The following is a 24,585-nucleotide window of genomic DNA, read 5'->3' on the forward strand; positions in this document are numbered from 1 at the left end:
TTTGCTAAGTTAATTCTTATATGAAGTGACTCCACCATATATGGTATATGTGTGTATATATTATACACAGACGTAGTGTGTGCGAATATGCGTAAAACCTTCAGGCTGATGAACTCTCCCCCCACTCCCTTCTGTCACCTAGTTAACTGCTTTTTGCTCCTCTAAAGTTAGTCCAGCAACTCTCTCTCTCTGTAGAACCTTCCCTTACTCCCCAGTCTGATTTAGATGCCTCCCCTCTGGGTCTCTGCAGTGTCCTGCACTGATGTGGGTCATGAAGCATATGATAGTATAAACGATTTATCTGCGCACCAGACCGTGAAGTCCTTCAATGGAAGAACCATGTCTTATTTGCCTCTGTGTCCCCTGGACTAGCACAAGGCTTGGTGCACAGCAGGCTCCGGGTGGATGTTTACAGAAATGGATGAATAAGGACAAAGTAAACGCTCTTGGCAGGCTGTTAAAGAATTAAAGAGCCAGCGAGCATTTTGGGGTGGGCCAACACATGGGATTACCCTTAGCCAAGGGCTGTTCTGGCTCAGGGGTCTGAACCTTTGTGCTTTCTTCCTCTGCACGTGGCAGGAAAGTTTACACATGAGATGGGAGACGCTGGATGAAACCTGAAGTGTATGAGAACAGACTGAAGAATCCCCAAAAGTAAAACAAACCTGAATAACTAGGTTAGATGAGAAAGGCAGTAGGGAGCAGAAGGACAGCTCTTCCCAAGGAAGCTGACTCCCGGCCTACTCTAATTCAGAGAACAAGAAGCCTGTCAACTTTCACCATCTCCGGTAGCCCTAACTCCCAGGTCACTCTGGGGAGATGGCCCTGGCAGTCCAGGGTCAGAAATGCCAAGAATGACCAGGAAACCAATGTGAGCCTTGGAACAGGTCATTCTGGGACATGCCCAAGAAGCAGGGGGAATGTTCTTTCAACTCCTTTTTCCATCAGTCTCCCCTTTCAGGATCTAAGAATCCCTGCTTGATATAGGCCCAGGGTTCCTGTGTGGTCAGGAGGCCCTCAGGAGAGAGCAAATTGTGTTAAATCTGCTGACCTACTATGTTAATGACAAAATGCAGCATTCAGATAATGTTTCACTTGAAATAAATTTCTAATGCTGGCACTTCAGGTGGTAGGGAGGCTAAGACCCTACTAGTCCTAAAGGGACTGCCTACTTCACCTGAGAGTAAGGTGGCTCTGACCGTCCCATGGAGAACTGAGGAAGCTCCAAAAGGGCCTGGAACACAATCCGGCTCTACCCTAAAGGTAAACCCAGCCAACACCTTCAGTGCACAGCATGGGGAAGAAGTGCTTTCACCCTCACACTCATGTTCAAGTATCCTGTAAGAGCAGAACAATCTCAGTTTTCACTACCACTACTACCACTTAACAATTATTCAGTGCTTCAGAGCTTATAAAGCACTACTGACTATGACCCACAGAACTATCACTTTTGCATCCTCCATTTAAAAGCAAGCCACTGTGCCCAGCTACAAGACACTGGAGCATTACCTGCTCTGGGACTTGTGGTGACCACGCATGTCCTTCTTGGGTCTCCGGGTAACTGGCGGGGCTGGGGTGGAGGGCAAGGGGGGTGGAGCAGCAGGTGTGGGCGAAGGAGGTAGACCATTGCTTGGCTTACTCTTGGGGTTCCTGTCAGCCTCATATTCAAAGGTGCGCTTGGGTTTGGGAACAGGGTTCACAGCGGGATCAGGGGAGCTCTTCGATGGCAGTAGTTGGGAGCTAGAGCTATTTCCAGGGGTCCCTGGCTTAGTGGAACCACTGCCTTCCCTCTCCAGGGGTGGGCCCGCCTCCCCGCCAACTCCAGCCACTCCTACTGCCCGGCTGCCAGCACTCAGACCAGCGCTGCCTGTCAGCTCCTCCAAGGTGCCCAAGGTTCCAGTCTTTCTTTTCCCTCGGTCTACACTGTAGCAGCTGCTGGGGAGCTGGGGGAGTCCCCGGCCTGGCTGCTCCTTCAGGGCCTGTTCAATTTTCTGGATCCGGCTCAGCACTGCTGAGCTTTCTTTCCTGCTGCCATGCCCCCTGAGGAAGGCACTGGGCTCACTCCGGCCTGGCCGCTTCTCCAGCCGGTAGAGAGAGTCCCGGACAGGGAGTGCCTCTCCCTCCTCCTCGGTCTCAGGGTAGGAACACTCAGAGAAGGTCCTGCTCATCCTCCGGAGGCCCTTGAAATCAAAGGTCTTTTCTGAGCTGCAGGGGGACGGGACCACACTGGGACAGCCCACACTGGGGCAGCCCTCACTGGCTGCCCACTCAACCCCAGAGCCCTCCCGCTTCTCTCCACACATGCTCATCCTGGGCAAGGCCTCTCGGCGACCTTCCCATGCTGAAATCTTCTCCCGGATGCCCAGGCTGTGGGCACGGGTGCCAGTGCGGGTCAGCAAGACGCTCCGTGGGCCAGCCGCTGGCCCCAGTAATGGTGTGCTCTGGGCAAGGGGGAGGCAAGCAGCCACGCCCTCTACATCCCGGGCTGCGCCTTGGACATTCTCCTTCTGGTCCTCTCTCTTGCACACTGAAGGGCTTTTGTCCAAATAAGCGAAGCTGGTGGCCTTGAGGGAACAGATGGGTGGTGAAGTATCTGGGGAGGGGTCTTGAGGATTCTGGGGTGAAGGATCACGGGGGTGCCAGTCCTTGAGGAGCACCCGGGAGCTGGAGTGGCTGGGGTACCTGCAGGCTGAGGTTTCACTATCACTGAGGGGGTAGATGGGACTCCTCGGCGGGGAGAGAACTGGAGGTGGAGAGACTGACTGAGACCTGGGGGCAAAAAGAAAAAAAGGAAGAAAGAAAATGGCAGTGAGTAGCCTAACAACCAGAGGCAGCAAGTTTTATTCTTAGAGAGCTCAGCACCTCTCTCCTGTAGGATTCTCAAGCTAAAAAATACTCTCTTAAAGTAATATACCCTCAAAAGGCTGTCCTCAAGCAGAGAAATAGCTCCTTAACCACAGCGGGCCAAACCCAACGGGCCTCTCTGCCCAGCTCACCCCCTGAATAATGTCTGGAACAGAAGCCTGTTCTGTGACTCTGTTCCAAGAGTCTAAAACCAGTAGAGTGCTGCAAAAGGCTTAACAATCAGCTCTCTCAGGGAGATGGCACAGATAGGTAGCACTTGCCAATTTCCATAGCATAAATATTCCTTCTACAGCTGAGCTGCCAATGTGACATCACTGAATGAGGAGTGGAGAAGAGATGCTGATGACCAACTCTCCTGAGGTGGTACAGGGAGCGCCAGCACATTACTTCCTGAAGTAGCCCCAGATATGTACATGCAAACCCTTTGATCTTTCCCCTTAACAAGGCCCTATCTCCCCTGAAACTTCTGCTACTGGACACAAGATCTTGCTTCCTCAGCTTGGGTCCTGACCAGAATTAGGATCCTTGAAGGCCTCAAAAAGGTCAGAAGGGCCCCTCAGCAAAGAGTCCTCTCCACTCTCTCCATGAGGAGTCTAATGGCGAGGAGACCAACTCCTCAGGTGACTCCACCCTCCAGCAGAGTATGACATCCAATGAGCATCAGCCATTTCCCAGCTCTAAATCCATAAACAGATCTTAGCAAATACAGGAACAGTTTTAAATAAATGTCTTTATGTATATTAACTCATTTAACCTTCAAAAAAATTTTGTAAGGTTATTATCATTTTTCTATGACATGTATTTTACAAATGAAAAACACTAAGGCAAAGAGGTTAAATATCTCATCCAAGGTCACTCAGCTGGTAAGTGACACCAGGACATGAACTTACACTACGATGGGTTGCCTTTCTAAAGAGGAAGCAGTGCCTCTGCTATCTTTGTGAAACACCTAGACCCTAGACAGAAATCTCCACAGCACTGGGCACACCCCTGTCTAGAATTCAGCATTTAAAAGTATGAAGGACCTCTTAGTCTTCCCTACTAGACCATGATTTCTTTTTAGGTCAAGGGACACACAGCCAGCATCTGGAAGATGCTCAGAGAACAATGAGCAAAAAAAGGAAAAGGTACACGTGAGTTTACTGAAGAGAACCATAAGCGTAATTCCTCTTCAGCACACTTTTTTAGTGGTCTACTAAGCTAATCACTCTCGACTTTCAGAATTCTTTCCAAACAGTTTTAGTTCAAAGACAGCAGATTTTTCCCAACACTGCTTGCTACAAAGGCCTACCCGACCCTAATGCCATGGCCCTCAGTGCTGGGTTGTTCAGCCTTGCAGGCTCCAGAGTGCCATGCCATCCCCAGGAAGGCAGCCAGCTGCCCCCGAGCCAGGCTGCTGTCACCGCTTGATCACACACAGAAAACTGGAGCTCGGGTGAGTCAGGGATTGGCCAACAATTCCCTGTTGGGTCACAGGCTTCTGGCTGCCCGCGATCAACAGGAAACCTCAACATGCTTAAGTTGTTTTTAAAAGGGCAAGTCAAACAAGAGCCATCCCATGTGTACATGGGCACAGATGAGAGAAATTCAGTGCTCAGCCGAGCCAATGACCAAAGAGACTCTGCTCAGTAGGAGGTGTGAACAGAATAAGCCTTAGCCCTCCCTAGGGTAGGCAGCAGCAGGGCAATGTGCCAGGCCTGAGCCTGGGGAGATCTCAACCTACTCACAATTGACAGAGGCCCTAGGTCTCTCTTATTTATTTTACAGAAACAGAGAAGCAAAAGGTTGTCAGCCTAGCCCCCTAAGCAAATGAGTGCCTGGGCTACACTAAGGACTCTCAGTTATTCTCAACTGGAGGTAAGAAAAGATGCATTTAATAAAGGAGCATATCATTGGTTTATGCATTCAAGACTTAGTGAGCACCTATTATGTGCTAGGCCCTGTTCTAGGTGCTAGATACAAGAGTAAAGAAAACAGACAAAAATTCATGTCTTCATGAAATGTTTAAATTCTAGTGGGCAATGACAGGTACCTAATGAGATTATTCAAAATCTCTTGTGAAGCCTTTTGAAACTACACATGCTTCACCCACTCCAGACATTTTGATATATGCTCCCCTAAGGATGTGTCTCCCCAATCCCCAAGGTGAGAATTCACTGGTTCATGGAACCACTGTTATTTACGGTGGTACGGGGCATGGCTCCCACAGGTGGGACAGAAAAATGGCTGAGCATCTCTGGTCCATCTGATTCCAGCATGCTTTCAGAAAGAATGATTCTATTACTTCCCATAGCGGTTCCAGAATGAATAAAATCCCTGCAGGTTAAGAAATTTCTCTCAGTGCCTAGGCTGCTTTAACTGAGGTTTTGTTTCTCTCCTCTTGTGAAACATAAAACAGAGAGCAGACTGGCCCTTTCCTTTTATGGTGCTGTCTTTGGCATCACTGCTGATGTGGGCCCATGCTGCAAGTGCTGCCGCCCAGCCTCCCCACAGCGGGAGGCCCTGCCCAAGAAGGGCCTGCCTATGCCGACCTGGAGCCCAGGCACCCCTGGGTTCATCACAGAGACGGCGGCACTCATTCACTTGCTCCGCAGTCTTGGGGATAAGCTGGTGAACAGTATAGATAAGGGGTTGACAGTCTCACTTGAGGGTAGAATTCACTGCTATCTCTCTCTATGCTCCCGATTCTATCTCTTATTAGGAATGTACTCACTCTGAGCATCCCAGTTTCATTTCCTCAAAATCGTTCTACATTTTACATCACACGGTTGTCATAACGGATAAACTAGACCATGGATGTAAAATGCTACTTATCGTTAGTATTGTTTTTTTTACCAGGTTATGCCAGACTAGTCATTCTCAATAGAGGGTTAAGAACACCACAGCCTTAGGTTCAAGTTTCAGCATAGCCACGTACAAACTATATGACTTTAAGCAAGTAACTTTCTCTCTCTAAGCCTCTGTTTCCTTAACTATAAAATGGAGGTTAAAAGACTACATATCTCAGAGGATTGTTTTGAGAAACAGAAATAATACATATCAAGTATCGAGCTTGGTGTCTAACACATAGTGCTCAATCTTAACTTCATAATTGCTAATATTAACAATGGGATGGCTATTCAGAATCATCACCTGGGAAACCTTGTCAGTTTATTTCTGTCCTTGGATTCTAAACGGCAGGGGTAATAAATTAAATATGGCTATGAATTCTTTGCAGCCCATAGTATGGAAAGGTGGATGAAGTCTATTTCCCTGCCCCTTGAATCTGAGTTGACCTTGTGATTTGCTTTGATCAACAGAATATGGTGGTAGGAATTAAAAGTTGTCTGAATTCCAAACTTGAGGTCTCAAGAGGCCTTGCAGTTTCTCCCTTTAACACCTGGAATGCTCCCCTGAGACTGTCACATAAGGAAGCCATTGTAGTCTTTTAGAGGATGAGAGGTCACATGGACCATGCTTAGGCACCTCAGTCAACAGCCAGCCTCCAACTGCCTGACCCGTGAGTGAGGCCGTCTTGGAGACAGCTGAACCCAGCTACATGAGTGAGCCCAGGGGAAACCAGCAGACGAACTGCCCAGAAAACCCACAGAAATGTGACAAATAATAACTTGTTTTAAGCCACTAAATTTTAGGGTGGTTTGCTATATTGCAGTAGTAAAATGACACAAGTGGGAAAGGCCAGGGTTGCGTATAATTAGCCCACCCCATCCCAGTGCAGAAGCACTGCCTGGGCCTTGCATCTCCACACCTCTCTCCTCCACTTCCCCACAGACCAGCTTCTATGATGTTTGGACTGGATCTGTCTCACTACAACAGGCTCTGACGCTCTACTGGGAATATTCCCTGAAGATGGAGCTAGTTGTGTAATCCCAAGAATAGGTCTCCATCAGTCTTTGCTCCCAAGTGGAGGGAGGGCTCAAGAGAACTGTCACCTAGAGAGTAGGGAAGCTTCAGGTGGGACACAATGGGGACCAGGTGTCAGGATGCTTGGATCTTTGTGATAATGAGTTTACATAGCACCTGGTGTCTCCTGGCATGGATGGGAGAGAAGACTCACTCTTGGGCTTCACATTCACTCTCTCTAGTTGTTCCCTAGTTCCTCAAACAGACTGGAAGTGAAAATAAGATAATTCTCCCCTGTTGGACGAGAGGAAACCAGGGCCAAGAGAATGGCAGTGCCTGGATCCCAGCTGCCTCAGGAAGCCACCACTTAAGCAAAGCCTTCTTTTGGGTCTGGGCACCCAACTCTGCACTGACAGTCTCTAGTTTCATGTCTTCAGGGTTCCCAGGACAGCTCCTTGCTAACCTTCTCTGAACCTGAACAAAGGAAGCCACCTATCACCCAGACCCCAGTGTGCCAGCCCCACCAGGCTTGAAACACTCCTTGGCTCTTTATCTATTCAACCAGTATATACTGAGCACCAAATATATTCCAGACACTATTTTAGGCATTAAGGATCAGCAGAGACTAAAAATAGATGTCTCTTTTTCTATAGGTTACATTCTAGTGGAGGACACAGTGTTGCTTTATTTGTTTTAGAGTGAGCAGACAGTTAATCAACTCTGTGAGACTGTTATGGGGCCAAGAAAGAGGAACAAAGGAGAGCAAAGGGATAAGAGATTAACTGTAGGGATGAGTTGCTGTTGTATATAGGGAGATCAGGGAAGGCCCCTCTGCCAGGGTAACATGTGCCCCTAACCTGAAGGAAGTGAGCAATGTGTTTATCCAGGGGAAGGATGTTTCAGGCAGAAAGAGCAGTAGGGCAAAGGCTTGAAACAACTGTATACCTATTGCATTCCAGGGACAACAAAGAGGCCAATGTGGCCAGAGCAGAGGGAGAAGAGCAAGAGTAGGCTGGAGATGAGTCTGACAGACACCAGAGACCACATCACAGAAGACCCCATGGGCCAATGGTAAGACTTGGGCTTGTAATCTGAAAGAGAAGGAAGCTCTTCAAGGGGTATGAGCAGAAGGGTGACATGATCTGACTTCACATCAGAGGATGAAGTACAGGAGTGCAAGGCGGGCAGCAAGGAGACTAGTTAGAAGGCCACTGTAACAACAATCCAGACAAGAGATTATGGTGGCTTGGATTAGAATGCTAGCAGTACAAATGGATTTTCTCTTTTTAAGAGACAGGTTCTTGCTCTGTTGCCCAGGCTAGAGTGCAGTGGTGGGATCATACCTCACTGTAGCCTCAAACTCCTGGGCTCAAGCGATCCTCCTGCCTCAGCCTCCCAAGTAGCTGGGACTATTGGTATGTACCACCATACGTGGCTATTTTATTTTTTGTAGAGATGGGGTCTCGATATGTTGCCCAGGCTAGTCTTGAACTCTTGGCCTTCCCACCTCTGCCTCCCAAAGTACTGGGATTACAGATGTGTGCCACCACGCACAGCCAGAGATGGATCTATTTTGAGGGCTGGGCCAATAGGATTTGTTGATAAATCAGATGACAGGTGTGAGAGACAAAAAGAAGACATGGATGGCATCAAGATTTTTGGCCTCAGCACCTGGTAGAAGAGAGTTCAGGTTATAAATTTCAATTTGGGAGTCAGCAGTGGTATATGGATATTATTTAAAACCATGTGACCAAATGAGATCATCTAGGGTCTAAGTGTAGCTAGAGAAGTCCAGGGACTGAGCTGTGGGATAGTCCAGTGCTTCGGGGTCTGGACAAGGAGAAGGAACTAGTCAAGGAGACTGACTGAGAAGAGCATTTGGTGAGGAAAAAAAGAAAACATGAAGAGTGATGTCTTGAGACCTCCAAGACATAGGGAGTGATCAACTGAGTTAAATCTGCCAACAACTGAGTAAGAGAAGGACTGAAAAATGATCATTCGATTTGGCAACACGGAGGTCACTGTGACCTTACGAAGAGAGGTTTTGGTGGAGAGGTAGGAAGAGAAGTCTGACTGGAAGAAATTCAAGAAAATGGGAGAAGTAGAGACAGAGAGTTCAGACAACTCTTTCACAAAGAGTTTCCCTAAAAAGGGGAACAAAGAAATGGGATGATACTAAGGAAAATGTGGAATAGAAGCATTTTCCTTGTTAATTTGAGCTACGAGATATCACTGCATGCTTGAATGATCCAGTGGAGGGAAAAGTTGTCAATACAGGACACAGAGGGCACAAATGCAGAAGCGATGCCTTCAGCAGGCAGCAAGGGAAGTGGGGACCTAATGCCCATCTAAAAAGGTTGGCCTGAGGCTGGGGAACCATCTTCCCTACCCACCTGAGCTGAGCTGGGTGCCTTCTCACACGGTCTCATCCCTGTGCTGCCTTATGCTTCCATCACCCCTGGCTTTGACTGCTGCATGTTTCCCAACCCATTATATTGAGAGAGAAAAGGTTTTTATTTCCCCCACTTTGAGCATCAGGATCCAGCCCTCTCCCCACCACACTGATCTACTTGGTAACTAAGTCCTTTCCATTCTGCTCCTAACATCTCTCAGATCTGCCCCCTGCTCCCCATCCCCACTGCTACTGCTACTTCCTTGGTTCAGGTCTTATCTTTCACCAGGACTATTAAAAGTCTCTTAACTTCTCTCTCCACCTTCATTCTTAACCCAGTTCTGGTTTAACCACTCATCTTCTAAAATGCAAGACTGATCATGCTTGAAACTCCCTACCATCTACAGAATAGAACGCAAATTCACCGGCACTGCTGACAAGGCCCTCCTATTTGTCCTTTCATCATCTCATACTATTTCTCCCTCCATACCAGTTCTGTATCCCACCCTTGGGCACATCAAACTCCTAGCTTTTTCACACCCTATGCCCTTTACCCAGGTGGAGATGACCAATTTTGGTTTTGATGCCTCCACTGTGCCTGGAAAAATGTCCGTTACGGCATATATAACACATCATTGTGCCATGATGCTTCCGCTCCCCTACTTGACCGTGAGTGGACCTACTTGAAGGTAGTGACTGTATCTTGTAAAACCCAATATCCCTTGCACTTTGCACCATACCTAGAATTTAGTAGGAATTAATATATTTGTGTTGAATGACTAAATGAATGAATGAAAAAATAGTTAAAACCTAGGTCTCCCATATATCTGCCCAGGACATTGTCTACAGACTTCCTTGCCTCTCTGTTTGTGCTTTATGACCTGAAGAATGACACAGAAAGGTACACAAAGCACTTAATGTAGCCCAGCACGGCTGTCAGCCCCCAAAGCCCCTCTCCCGTAAGGCAAAAATTATACACTTGACAAAGAGTCTAGAGACCTGGGCCCTGGTTCCATCACACCCTGGGTGTGCTCATGGGCAAGTCACCTAAATTCTCTGAGCCTCAGGTTCTTTTCCCATAAAATGGGGAAAACACTTATTTTGAGTATCCTCACATACTACATACGTGACTAAGATGATAGAAGTTTGTTAAAAGTGTTTGAACACTATAAATAATTCCATAAAGGTAAAAGAGGTATTTTTAAAAAGCAAATATAAAGCAGCCAACAGACACCCAAGACTCTGCTTTTACCATCTCTCACTCTGTTACTCGACAATCCCAGAGTATGCCCCTGGGGAGGCAGACACTGTGGAACTGGGCACTTGTGCCATGGCCTTGCCAGCAAGCAGCCAGTTCTGCCGCTCAGCAGGGGCATGGATGCCAACACAGCATGCAACTGGCCAAAACCAACATTTTCAGGAGAGGTGGGGTAAGATCAACAGATAACAGAAAGGGGAAGAGAATGTAAAGTAAAATTTAAAAGAAACAGAGAACCATGAACACACATACACACAGAAACAAATATATGTAAGACAAGTAAGTAGGATAGAAAGAATAGGAACTAAGGTATGGAAAGAGAAATTTAAAGAGAAAGCATCAAGTGTATGTACACACTCATGCACACACATAGACAGAAAGTGAGAGTTAAAGTGCAAAATATTCCCTCTGGTACTCTCTCATATGAACATGACCCAACCCTTGGGTTAGAGACACCGGCCCTCTCAAGTGACACAGCAGGAAGCATTTGTGCTGAGGAATGTCCCACATATTGTCAAGTGCATCAAGGGACATTTCTGGAGGGAAGGCTGTCTTTAGTCCTTGAGGACAAGGCAGTTCTGAACTCAGCATGTTTGAAGTTGCTTTTTTTTCGGGTCACAGGGCTACTACAAGTGTTAGTAACAGGAAGGGACCAAGTTGGAGCCAGTTGGGGGAAAGTCCTAGGAGTCCAGGAAATAGCCCCAGAGGAACTAGGATATGCTACGAATGTCAAGAAGTGAGCCTGCCTGTCTGCAGGTTAAGGTCACACAGGGCCCAGCTTCCAATATACCTCCATCCCTACTAAGCAGCTATCTAGCCTGCTTCAAATGAAACTGCTCAGGAGGTGGCCATTCACCATGCTGGAGCTTCCAACTAAGGGCCCTGTTGGCTCAGCTGGCATCAGCATCCTCCCACCACTCAGCAATTGCCCCAACTCGGGGACAGCATTCTCATTGTGCTACTCCAAGGCCACACTCTGAGTACAGAGAAGGAGAAAAAGGAGAAAGTTTGCCTGAGTCCTGTTAGCAAGTCCGGGTGTTTGTTCCCCAGCCCAGAGCAGAGGATTGTCTGCTAACTCCCACTGACATCCGATTCCAGAAAAGTCCCAATAAAAAGACAAAAGACAGGGTGACACTCACAACTTGGCCTTCCTGCTCCCAAAACAATCTCATCATTAATGGCTGGGAGGATCCAGGATCCAGAGCACCCTCAGCCTCCAACTGGGGCTATGTCTAGGCCACCATCTACAGAGACTCTCGAGGGCCCTCACAGCTTGTCACGGTAAGTAGAAAGGTAGCTAGGGTCACAGCACAAACTGAGCTGCCTTTTCACACCCAGAAAGCACATCTAAGAATCTACCAAAGCCGTACATGTCTGTCCCCCAGCTGATTTCTAAGGATGCACAAAGAGGATCGGTAAGCTCTTCTCTGAGTAGGAACTCCAAGCCTTCTAAGTAGTAGCAGCAGTGAACACAGAGAATACTTACAATGGGGAAGCCCGCTCTGAGGCTACTGATGCCTGATAAGAAAATCCCTCCCACCCTACTCCAGTAAAAACTGGGCTTCTGTATAAAGCAGAGCCTGAAATTATATGAAGCCAAGAGAAAGAGAAACCCAGTTCTAGGAAACCATGCCAAGAGCACTTGTAGTGGTTTTAAAAATTGGTCCCCAAATTCTTTGACAAGCCTCCTGTCAAAATAACCCTTCCTCTCAAATCTGGGCTCTGTGACTGCTTAACCAATAGAATACAGTAGAAATGACACCATGCTACTTTTCAGGCCCAGGACTCAAGAAACTAGCAGCTTCTAAATCCTGTCTCCCATGCTAGGAGCAAGCCCAGGCCAGGTGGAGAGGACACACGTAGGTGTTCCAGCTGACAGTCCCAAGAACAGACCCAGCAACAGCCAGCATCAACCCCCAGACATGAAAGTTAAGGCACCTCTAGGTGATACTAGCCCCTAGCCATTGAGCCACCCTAAGCCACGAGGTCTTTTTAGCCAGGGCAGACATGGCGAGGCAGGGGAAAGCCATCCCTGCAGTGCTCTGGCTGAATTCCTAATCCGTGGAGTCTAGGAGCATAAGTGGTTGTCATTTGGCAGTAGATAACTGGAACAGATTTTGGTACCTGTAAGTGGGGTGGCTACTGAAACAAAATCTTAAAACACTGGCTTTTGGGCTGTCAGCAGGGGATTAATGGAAAGTAAGGAAAATGTTATTAGAAGCTGAAAGAAAAGGGACCCTTATAGTGTTGAAAAGTTTCGTAACTCTGTTGCCTGCGGTAACAGAAAATAGGAAATACAGCTAATAAATTTGATAAACCAGTGAAGGAGATTTACAAGCAAAGTGCTAAAGATGCCGTCTGACTTCTTCTAGCTGCCTACAGTAAAAAAGAGAAAAGAGATGAGCTAAAAAGGAACTGTTCGATTTTTAAGCAAAATTTAAAGAAACATAAATGAGAAAGGGCTTGTTGGGTCAAAAAATAAAACTGTTTTTCATTGTCAGTCTCTTTAGACAAGAAAAAAATTCTCAAATTAAGAAATGGCTTCCAGATTATAGTGATGGTTTTATTGTGTGTGAAAACTCAAACCCTAAGCTTTACTGATTTATTTATTTTTTAGAAACAGAGTCTTGCTCTGTCACCCAGGTAGGAGTGCAATGGCACAATCATAGCTTACTGCAGCCTTAAACTCCTGGGCTCAAGAAATCCTCTTGCCTCAGCCTCCCAAGTAGCTAGGATTACAAGTACATGCCACCATGCCCAGCTAATTTTTTTTTTATTTGTATAGAATGAGTCTTGCTATGTTGCCCAAGCTGGTCTCAAGCTCCTAGCTTCAAGCAATCCTCCTGGCTCAGCCTCCCAAAGTGCTGGGATTACAGGCATAAGTTACCCAGCCTAGCCCCATGAAGTTTTTAAAGGAAATATATTAGCTTGGACTAAAAAGAATAGACAGAGTACAAAATGAAGGGACAGCTTTGGACCCTTAACGTGTTAGGGCACAAAGAAGATGGAGAAAACTACTTACCTACAATAACGAGCTACTTTTTATGGAAAAGAAAGGATGACCCAGAGGGCAGAACCAAAACCCCAGAGGGTAGAGCTAGAGACAAGGTAAATGAATTGAGGCAGTAGAACCAAGATCCAACCAAGGAATTAGCAACAAGATGCCTCACTGAATATAAGAATGACAAAGAACCAGTCACTGCTAGGTGCATCTTGTTTCCCCCTTTTTGAAAAGAAGCATCTACAGTGGTTATCTTAGGCCTATCCCACCAGTGTATTTTGGGTGGCAGATATATATTCTCTTTAATTTACAGGTCTTTAGAACAAGACAAACAGTACTCAAGGAGCTGCACTCAATGAACAGAACTGCACCCAGAAAGTCTCATCTATACCTGGACCTGATTTTGATGACAAGATTCTAGACTTTGAGTTGATGCCATTAATAGGATGAGACCTATGATTTTAGGGGAGAGACTGAGTATATTTTGATCTGAGAAGGATGTGAATTGTGATCAGAGGGCAGACTGTGGCACACTGTATTTTCCCAAGACAGGTATCACAACTTATCCCATAGATAGTTTTGTATTTATCTTCCCTTTCCCTGAACTTAGGCAACCCTTTGTTATTCTCTTATAATTAATATAACATAACAGAAAATACACTATTTGATTTCTGAAGCTAGGTCATTAAAATGACATGCATTTTTGCCTTGTTCTCTTGGGATGTGTACTCTTGGAACCCAGATATCATGCTGTGAAAACATGTAACCACATGTAAAGGCAACATGAAGTGTTTCCCAGCTGACTGCCAGCATCAACTGTCAGACATGTAAGCCTTCAGAGGACTTCAGTCCCTAGCACTGTGTCACCACCACAGCAACTGATGCTGCAAGGAAGAGAGACAAGATTTCCCTGCTAAGCCCTAATCAAATTGCAATTTACAAGCAAAACAAATGACTGTTATTGTTTTAAGCCACTAAGTTTGGGGTCATTTGTTATACAGCAATAAATAACCAGAACAGTAATGATGGCATCATGGCTGGGTTCTAGGAAGCATCTTGGGTAACAGGCTGAGGCCGCGGGTCCTCCCGAGGGGCTGCCTACCATGGCCAGGACAAGCTCTGCAATACTATCTTTTACCCACAGCTACTACTCTCAGAAGATTTTTCTTTTCTGTAAGCTCGTACCCTGTTCCTGAAATCTAAGGCACAGGGTCCAAATCTGTACCCACTCTGGCAGTGGTACTTCATGCCATCTTCGATTTCACCATATCACAAACTGAAGCCACCCTTTGCACAGAAGCCTGCAAATATGATTTGAAAGTATGGCTCCACTGTCAATTAGCTGTGTGGGCTTTAGCTTCCTCATATGTAATGGAAGTAACTGAGTTAGATGTGTCCCAAGATCCCTCCCAACTCTAACACTCCAACAGAGTATATGCTGGGCCTCCAGAGTTCCAACTGAGTAGGGGAAATAAGACCCACACAAATATGCCCCCTATGAGGTATTGCATGATAACTGCCATTTGGAGGCTCCAAACCAAGGATTCTGAAGTACAGGGGGGTCAGGCATCCATCCTAACTGCGTGTTCACGAAAAGCACTGGGAGTGAAGTAACATTTGCATCTAGACTGGCAGAAATTTAAGATTTGCATTAGAGATCAGGGAAAGATAAGGGCAGAAAGGTCACAGCCAGATCATGGAAAGCCTTGTAAACCAGACTCAGTTAGACATTATCATGGATAGCAGTAGTTTTTGAGCAGGGAGGTCCCATAACAGCAATATTTATAGGGAAGTGAATGTAGTGACATAATAAAATAATAGAAGGATCAAGAGAGGTAGGCTTCAGCTTTTCCTCTCATTAGTTTTATATCCTTAGGGAGTGCGTCCTCTTCTCTATGCCTCCATTTCCCAATATGGAAATAAAGTGGGTTAGAGTGAATGAACTCTAAAGCCCCTTTTCAAAAAGCTGCGCCTTCCTAACAATCTATAGACTGGATAGACAGAGAGTCCAAAGCTAAGAAGACCCATTGGAAAGTACTGCAAGGACTCGAATAGCACAACAGCCTATGCTCTAAGAGGTTGCTCTCCCACCCATCTAGTCAACTGATCAAGAAATAGTTAATGTCTTCTATGTGTCAGGCATTTCCAGGCTCTGGGAACACAGAAAGAAGTCCTTGCCTCAATAAGCGTATATTCTCACAGATATCCAGATTTCTCGCTGCTACAATTGGAAGCAAGGTTCCCAAATACAAGACTGACAGTCTGTATTTCCAAGCTGCAATGACCCCCAAGTGCTGGAGTTTCGCAGTGAAGAAGCTGTGGAGGAAATCAGCAGGCACAGCAGGTCTTCTCAGAAAAGCACCCCCCAATCCCCCATCTGCCAGGTCTCAGATAAGTGAAATCTGAGAGTAGCAAGTGGCAAAGGTCCCCATCCAGGCAGCTGAATTAGCTCTAAACATAATACTTCCTTGTTTGCAAGTCACCAAGCTGCTTCCAGTCCCACCCCAGGTCATCAACACCAACACAATAAAGTCTGACCTCTGGAATTCAGAGGAGCTTTGAGGCTCCCACCTCTCACCCCAAGAGCTGGATGCAACCATATCCTGCGAGCTGAAGTGGCAACAGCCCATTGGGAAGGTGTATCTGGCAGGTAAGGGGGAAACAGTATGCCCATTCAGCCTCACCAACAAAGAGAAAAGGAAACCTGCTCTAGGAGACCAAGACACAACAAAACTTAGGCAGTCAAATGCAAAGGCTTAGATTTCCCCCTCCTACATATTCCTGCCAAATCAAGACTGGGCTGCAAAGGTAAAGAAAGGGAATAAATGAGCAAAACTCCTGTGAAAAGTTAGGGACTGGAATCCAGGATCTTTAACCCAGACTGGGTTGGTGGTAGCACCATGTGAAGTCTTACACAAATTAAAGATACAGCACTGCAAATATATACCTTGACAGTTCTGCTGGGTTCTGTCTACCTATCCCTGCCAGTTTTCTATGCCCCAGAGCTCCCTTTTCCATCAAAGCTAGATACAAATATATCAGCCAGCGTGTCAAAGGCCCAGCTTTCCAAGGCCCTGGCACCCCTCCACTCCCCAACCAAAGCCCTGGCTGAACCAGGAAGTCTCCTCCTCCTTGGACTCCTGGGCTAGCAATGATAAAAGGGCCCCAGGTCACAGCCAAACAGCTATTGAAAGGTCAGACTAAGAAATTCAGGTGCCAACATCATCGATCCAAGTTATAAATACCTTAGACAAGGAGAATGGATCATCCCTCTTTGTCCCTCATTGTCTAGCACAGAGCCTGGCACCCAGGGGAAGTGACTCAAACCAGTAATTTACTGGATTTACTGCCTTACTCAGCCCAAAGAACACACCCAGATATGGCCAGGGAGAAGGCAGCCAAAGAAACCACCAGATCACAATGTCTAAACAACACCTACAGCCCAGGGGTAGCCTCTAAGAGAAGGGTGTAGCTAGCTAGCTACAGAGGCCTATCACTCCCCAACAAAAGCCAGGTTCCCAGGAAAGGAGGGAGGGGAGAAGAGAAGCAGAAATGTGGCAGGAAGGAAGTGAAGACTTAGAAGGGAGGCTGGAAAAGATGCTTTGTTTAGGCACATCTGAGGCTCACATATTTTCATACATCATCCAGTATGTTATGATGGCAAGCATGCTGGGAAGCTAAATGAAGAGTGATTTCTGAAAACATTTAGAAACATGTAGGCATGTATTCCAAATAGGAACTGGGGCGCCTGTCAGCAGTCTTGGTTCTGCTTTGAAACTTGTTATAAATACTGCATCTCCAAATCCTTCACCCCACCCCTATATGGTGGAAATTAGAAAAAAAAAAATGAATCCTCAAAGGAGTTTGGGGTTGCTGGGTATGGTAATCTCCAAGTCAGGTTTTAAATATACCATTTCTTTAAAATTAAGAATAAAAATATACAATCACATATGTTTGTTTTACCTCTACAGTAGTCTGACATTTAAAAAAAAAAGGAACCTTAATTCCCATCTCCATGGCCAACTCAACCATGGTAAAGGCTGATACCAGGCTAGTAGGAGCCCAGAAAAGTGGTTTCTAGGAGCAGACAATGGGAGACAAAGACTCTGAGATCTCAACCTGTTGCTGCCTTGGCCACCAACACGCTGTGGAAGATGTCAGTTTCTCCACCTGTTTTATCCAGTAAGTTGGGGGCCCCTGACATTCCCAGCCTTACCCAGTTCAGGGAAGCAGGTATGCCAGCAACACCAGTCTAGGTTAGAGGGGTCAAATGGGGCAGGGGCAGGGAGTGTTCTTATTGGTCTTGCTGCTACACAGTGGATATTCAAGTTATTTGGCTAAGTCCCAAGCTCTTAGGTACTTAACAAGTCAGAGCCCACCAATCCCTGTTTGGTTGGCACAGTCTATCCAGACCGTTTCTGCCTGGAAACAAGCCCTGCGTGTATGATGTGGAGAACCTCCACCTCCTTCACACCAATCACTTCCCAGGGGCTACATCTGGTGCCCTATTGTACTAACTATATCTGGACTCCAGTTCTGAATGAATAAACATCTACCACTACCCTCTGACCAAAGACCTGAGTGTGCCACACTACAGTGGACTCAGCCTAGCACTGCACAGCCCAGACATTCAGGAAGGAACTAGCCCTGAGCATCACCAAAGCTGAGCATCCTTCTCATAGCAATCCATTCTTGTGGCTTAGGTCCCAAAAGGCAAATTTTTCCACCAGAGATTCAGCAAAAGGGGCTTTCAAAAGTATGTGGCTTTAATAAAAGAGACTAAAGGTTCTTCTAGGACCTCAGCATCTAGCCTTGGCCAAGACCTGAGAAGCCCTGGTGAGAGCATTATACTTCTATCTGCCAGTTCTGGAAGCTTTGATTTCATCATAAGGAGGGAGTTAATACTTATTGAATGGCTTTATGCCAGTCACTAAGCTAAGCAGAGACATATATTATCTCATTTAATCCTCACAACAACTCTGTGAGATAAGTACTATTATCATTATTTCACAAATGAGGTAACTAAGATTTTAAAAGGCATAGGAAAACGTTCTGGGAGCTCACTATTTGGTAAGTAGAGCGTGGATCTGAACCCAATTCTATATGATTCCAAAATCTGTGGTTTGTCTGAACTCCTATAAAGCCTGGACTTCTGCTTACAACTTGTGCTAATGTGTGTAACTGCCTACCCACCCTACCCCAATGTGGTCAGCCTCGCTCACTACAGTGCATCCTAGCTCAGGCACAGGTCCCAAACTGCCCCCACCCTGAGAAACGGTTATAGCCAGAAGAACATCAGTTACTTCCTGCCAGCTCCGTCCCTGAACACTAGCCTTCTCCAACAGCATAAGCAAAGCTTATTTTAGGGTTACTGTTTGCTACTTCCTAGGAAAACTTACAGAACTAGAAAATGTCTTCTGCCTAATGGTCCATGAGCTGGCCTAGACCAGTCACCTGGATGATTATCAGAGTCATGATGGTAATTATGTACATCTGGCCGGCCCCTGATGCCATCCCCCAGCAGTGCTCCCCTACCCACCTGCTCAGAGTCCCCCGAGGGGCCTTAGTGCCTCCGGCTCCATGGGTGATGCTGGAATTCTTGTTGGCAGTCATGGTCATTTCGGCTCTCTGCAAACCCAGAGCCCTGAAAAGAAGACAAGGCTTGTAAGCCAAGTTTCCGCGGGCAGCCAAAAGCACCTCAAACATCTTCCAGAGGACCTCCAAAACTGCCAAGAGGGTTTCTGTGGCAGGTGGTAGAAACCACTTTCCCACATATGTTTAACTCCATATGTTACAGCTTAAGAGCCTCAAGAGACCGCTGGTAGGGACGAGTCTATGAGCTAACAGATAACTTACCACTTCACAGAAAATGAAAAAATAAAAATAAAACTCCACCTCAATCCCAGCTCTCTTCATTTCTTAAGGGAGTTCCCCAAACTTCTGTCACTCCACATAGCCTTTATGATTTCTGCCACATTTGTATACCTCCTTATTTTTCTGGAATAAACTTGAAACTGATTTCCTTTTCTTTTTCTTTTTTTTTAAGACTAGTCAATCAATTCCCTTTTCTTAAAAAAAAATTTAACCTTGTTCTAAACAATAAACATTCATTCATTCAACCAATATTTACTGAGTACCCACATCCAAGGCAAATGCAATCCAGCAAGGATAAAACAAAGTCTCTGCCCTCATGGAGCTTATACCCCAGTGGGGAGAAACAGACAATAAGCACGCATGCATCACATCTGTGTAACACTTAAGTGTAAATTTGTGTATAAAATGTAAGGTGATGATAAGTGGTATAAAGGGGAAAAAAATGACACTAGGTAGAGGAAAAGAGAGAAGAGGGTGTGTTATTTTAATAGAATATTCAGGGAACACCATTATGATAAAGGGACATTTGAGCAGATACCATCAAATTGTGAGCTAGAAATACTAACCATATTTTTTCTAATACTCATTAAAATAAAATACACATTAAAGAATTTAAATATTTACAAAGCAAAAAATGTCCATTCACATACTGTTAGCTAATATTAGGTCATTAAATATGAAATGTCCGATATTGAATCAAAAGTTTAGTTTATTATATCTCAAAAAGAAGCACTACAATTAATCAAAGTATGCACCTAAACTATCAACACAGTTTTGCCATCTTAATGGTAGCTTGTTTATGCCAGCAGCGAAGAAGCCTGGAGAGCTAGTGGCAATGAAATAGTGAACAGCATTTTCCACAGCTTGCTGAGAACTGAATATTTTTCCTTGCAAGTAGTCCAAAGCCTGGAAGGAGTGACAGTCAGTTGGTGCAAGGTCTGGTGAATACAGTGGATGACATGGAGAGTTTCTAAGTCCACCCTCCGTAGTTTGAGCAGCATTGTGTATGTGACATGTGGTCGAGCGTTGTCTTGTAAGAGGACTGGCCTGTCTCTCTCGACCAATCTCGGCTGCTTAATCACAAACATCCTCATCACTTCATCCAACTGGTTGCAGCAGACATTCACTGTAATTGATTGGCCAGGTTTCATGAAGCTGTAGTGGATAATACTAGCGCTGGACCACCAAACAAACAGCGTTATTTTTTTTCTGATGAATATTTGGTTTTGGACTGTGTTCCGGCACTTCATCTTTATCCAGCCATTGTGCCAAATGCTTTCAATTGTCAAAAAGAATCCATTTTTCATCACATGTAACAATATGCTGTAGAAATAGTTTGCTTTATGTTGTGACAGCAAAGAAAGGCAAGCTTAGAGATAATTTCTCTTCTGACACTTGTTTTATTGAAGTGGTACCCATCTATCCATCTGTCAGCTACTGGCACCCTTGCCAATTTGTTTCAAAGGGTCCAATATTGTTGGAATAGTAATTTCAAACCTTGCTGCTAATTCACACACAGGTTGAGAAGGATTTGAGTCCAGTACAGCTCTCACCTCATCATTACCCACCTTGATCTCAGGTCACCTATGTGGCTCATTTTCAAGATTAAAATCACTGGAACAGAACTTCTCAAACCATCGTCGTACTGTGCATTCATTAACACATCCTTCCCAAACACTTCATTGACATTTCAAGCTGTCTATGCTGCATTGGTTCCACAATAGAACTCATATTTGAAAATAAAATGAATTTTCAACTTATCCATGGTTTCACAAAAATTGCTCTAGAAAAACATTTGCAAGATAATCATAAACCAAAGCCTGCATTTGAAAGAATGAGGATGTATCTTCACAATAAAAATAAAACAAAAAGTGTCAAAGTGAAATATCAGAGATATCAACTGTCAAACTTAGTACTTAAGGAAATGAGACATTTCATACTTAATAACCTAATATATCACCAATGGTAAAAGCACCATCCTTTAGGGAATACTATTTTATGCCAAATAATGAAAGGAAGAAAAAGGTTAAAATTTAAGAGTACCTCCATATTAGAAAGGAAAAAGCAAAATTATCTCTATTTGAAGATGGCAAGATTTTGTACATAGAAATCCTAAGGATTCCACTAAAAAACTATTAAGCTAGTAAGTGAGTTCAAGAAAGTCTGCAGGATATAAAATCAATATAAAAATCAATTTTATTTCTAGACAGTAGCAATGAGCAATCTAAAAACAATTCCATTAATAATAGCAAAAAGAATAAAACACTCAGAAACATTTAATAAATTTAAGAAAAGTATAAGACACGTATACTGCAAACTAAAACATCACTGAAAGAAATTAAAGACATTAAAAAATGGAAAGACATAACATGTTCATGACTCGGAAAACTGAATATTGTTAAGATGATAAAACTCCCCAAATTGATCTTCAAGTTCAACAGAATACCCATCAAAATCCTAGCTGGCTTCTTTGCAGAAACTGACAAGCTGATCCTAAAATTTTATGGAAATGTGAGGGACCCAGAGCCGCCAAAACAAACTCGAAAAAGAGGAATAAAGTTGGAGGGCTGAGACTTGCCAATTTCAAAACATCCTACAAAGCTACAGTAATCAACAAAGTATGGTACTGACATAAGAATAAAAACAGAGATCCATGGAACAGAGTCCAGAGTCCAGAGTCCAGAAATAAACCCTTAGATTTATGGTCAAATAATTTTCAGCAAGGATGCCAAGACAATTCAATGAGGGAAAGAAGAGTCTTCAACAAACGGTGCTGGGGAAACTGGATATTCATATACAAAAAAATAAAATAGGACTCCTACATCATACCATATATAAAAATTAAGTAAAAATGGCTTATAGACTTAAATGTAAGAGCTACAATCACAAAAGCAAAGCTTAAAAGAAAACATACAGGTAAACCTTTGTGACACTGGACACTGGCAATGGTTTCCTAGATAAGACACCAAAAGCACAAGCAACAACAACAGAAAAAAACATTATATCAAAATAAAAAAACTGTGCTGTAAGCAATACCATCAAGAAAGTAAAAAAGGCAACCTACAGAATGGGAGAAAGTATTTTCAAATCATGTATCTGCTAAGAAACATGTGTCCAGAATATATAAAGCATTCTTACAACCCAATAATAAAAAGACAAATAACCCAATTAAATAGTAGGCAAAGGTTTTGAATAGAAATTTTCCAAAGATATAAATTTGGCCAATAAACATTTGAAACAATGCTCAATATCACCAGTCATTGGGGAAATACAAATCAAAACCACAATGAAATACTACTTCACATCCACTAGAATGGCTATAATGAAAAAAGACAGATAAAAATAAGTGCTAGTGAGACTGCAGAAAAATTGAAACCCTCATTCATTGCAGGTGGGAATGTAAAATAGTACAGCCACTTTGGAACACAACTTGGCAGTTCCTCAAAAAGTTATACCCAGAGTTACCATATGAACCAGTATGACCCACTCCTAGGTATATAACCAACAGAAATGAAAACATATGTCCACACAAACACCTGTACACAAATGTTCGTAACAGTATTACTCAGAATAGCCAAAAAGTGAAACAACCCAAATGTCCATCAACTGATGAATACACATACACAAAATGTGGTATATCTATCTATACAATGGAATATTATTTGGATATAAAAAGGAATAAAGTACTGACACATTCTAAAACATGGATAAACCTTGATTCCATTTTTATAAAATCCCCAGAATAGGCAAATCTATAGAAACAGAAAGTAAATTAGTGATTGCATAGGGCTGGGCTGAGGGTGGCAGAATGGGACATGACTGATACGAGTATGAGATTTCTTCAGGGAGATAAAAATGCCGTGGAATTAGATAGTGGCAATGGTTACACAACTCTCTGAATATATTAAAAACACTGAATTATATAGATCAATTTTATGGTACATGAATTATATCTCAATATAGATGTTAAAATAAAACAAGAGCTAAAAAAACTTGTGTAAGTACTTTGGTGAGAGGGTATGAGAGACAACACAATCAATACATCAAGCATATTTCCAATGTGAATGTGTACTATGGCCTTTGCTAACACCATCATGGAAGCTCAACAGTTCATGAACATAGTTCTGTCTCTCTGGTTGGAATCTTCATACCACATTGATCAAAATAAAGTGTACCTGGATATGAAAGTCAAATATATTTATTTATGGCCACTAAAGATCTTAATCCTGGAGGCCATCTTATTTATTATATTGGTGCAAATAAGTGGTTTCAATGATAAAAATAGGTCAAACCCTACTTCTTGATATCATTTATAGTTCTTTTCTCATTTCAACATGAAATGCATTAGCTCAAACTTCTTTAACTTCATGTAAGCTCTCAGGGTTTTGGTTTTGGTTTTGGTGATAGTGGAAGTCAGTGGAGTGGTACAGTTGGAATGGGAGGAAGCAGCCAGCAGGCCTATGTACGATTATCTGATGGTGACAGCAATGAAACATCCCTCCAAGGTGAATACTGCAGTTGCTTTTGGAAAAAGGAAACCAACCTTGAGCCTCACTTTTATCTTCATAAAATGGAGAAAAGCCTTCCCTATCTGTTGTGGGGAAAAGTCTTTATAAACTTAAGTATATAGCATAATGTTGGTGATGATGATGATCAGTGAATCTTGCCACCAGGGCATCTATCTATGCATGCTGGCTCTGGTGAGATATTGTCTACCTGCACCAGTTCAGTGCCAAGTTAAGTGCTTGGTGTACAGCTGTGTGTGCAACAGAAAAAAAGGAGAGAAGAGGCAGCCAGCCTCTGGAAGCTTTCTCAGGCCAGCTCTCAGGGTCCGCAGGGAACATAGTGCTACACAAATCAACTTGCTAAGCATCAACTCTCAACTGCAGCAATGGTAGCCATGGGCACAATAACCATTACCACCCATCAAAACAACACTTGACATGCTCTATCAGCTCCAGGGCAGGCCCTCAGGGAAAGGGCAGAAGAATTGTGGAAAGACCAGAAACTGAAATATATTCAAAGAACATGATATAAAACATATTCTTTCTTTCTCTGAATTTCCAATTTTAGAAGGGTGGACTCGCTGCTCTGAAATGCTATTATGTGTGTGAGAACACAGGGCTAACTTAGTAAGAAGGAAAAATGTAGCTGACTCTGACATTTGGGTGGAGTCAAGAAGAAAAATCCTGTGAAGATTTAACCAAGAGAGAAGCAGAACAAAATTGCTCCCAGTCCCATGGCAGGGACCCTTAAGTCACATTTCTGCAAGAGTGCAAATGCCACTCTTAAAAGTAGACTAAGAATTCAGGCATCTTGGGCAGACACTGCTGAGAACCCCAGATGGACCCA

At 44.2% G+C, this 24,585-nt stretch overlaps 1 protein-coding gene across 7 annotated transcripts in view; it reads right to left on the reverse strand.

Annotated features, from left to right (window-relative positions):
• Nucleotides 1–24,585, reverse strand: part of DENND2B (DENN domain containing 2B) — a 109,373-nt gene that overhangs the window by 31,717 nt on the left and 53,071 nt on the right. For 5 of the 7 annotated variants that reach the window (XM_045557467.1, XM_045557463.1, XM_045557465.1 and 2 more), the window contains exons 2-3: nt 18,899–19,003; nt 1,510–2,769 (exon numbers count right to left, since the gene is read on the reverse strand). In XM_045557467.1, the coding sequence (XP_045413423.1) occupies nt 1,510–2,769; nt 18,899–18,978 (1,340 nt within the window). In that variant the 5' untranslated portion in view covers nt 18,979–19,003. Of the gene's footprint in view, nt 1–1,509; nt 2,770–18,898; nt 19,004–24,585 lie in introns of those variants that run through there. The other 2 variants (XM_045557469.1, XM_045557472.1) reach the window with 2 other exon arrangements.

Source organism: Lemur catta, chromosome 7, assembly GCF_020740605.2.
Source record: "Lemur catta isolate mLemCat1 chromosome 7, mLemCat1.pri, whole genome shotgun sequence".
Classification (NCBI taxonomy): domain Eukaryota; kingdom Metazoa; phylum Chordata; class Mammalia; order Primates; family Lemuridae; genus Lemur; species Lemur catta.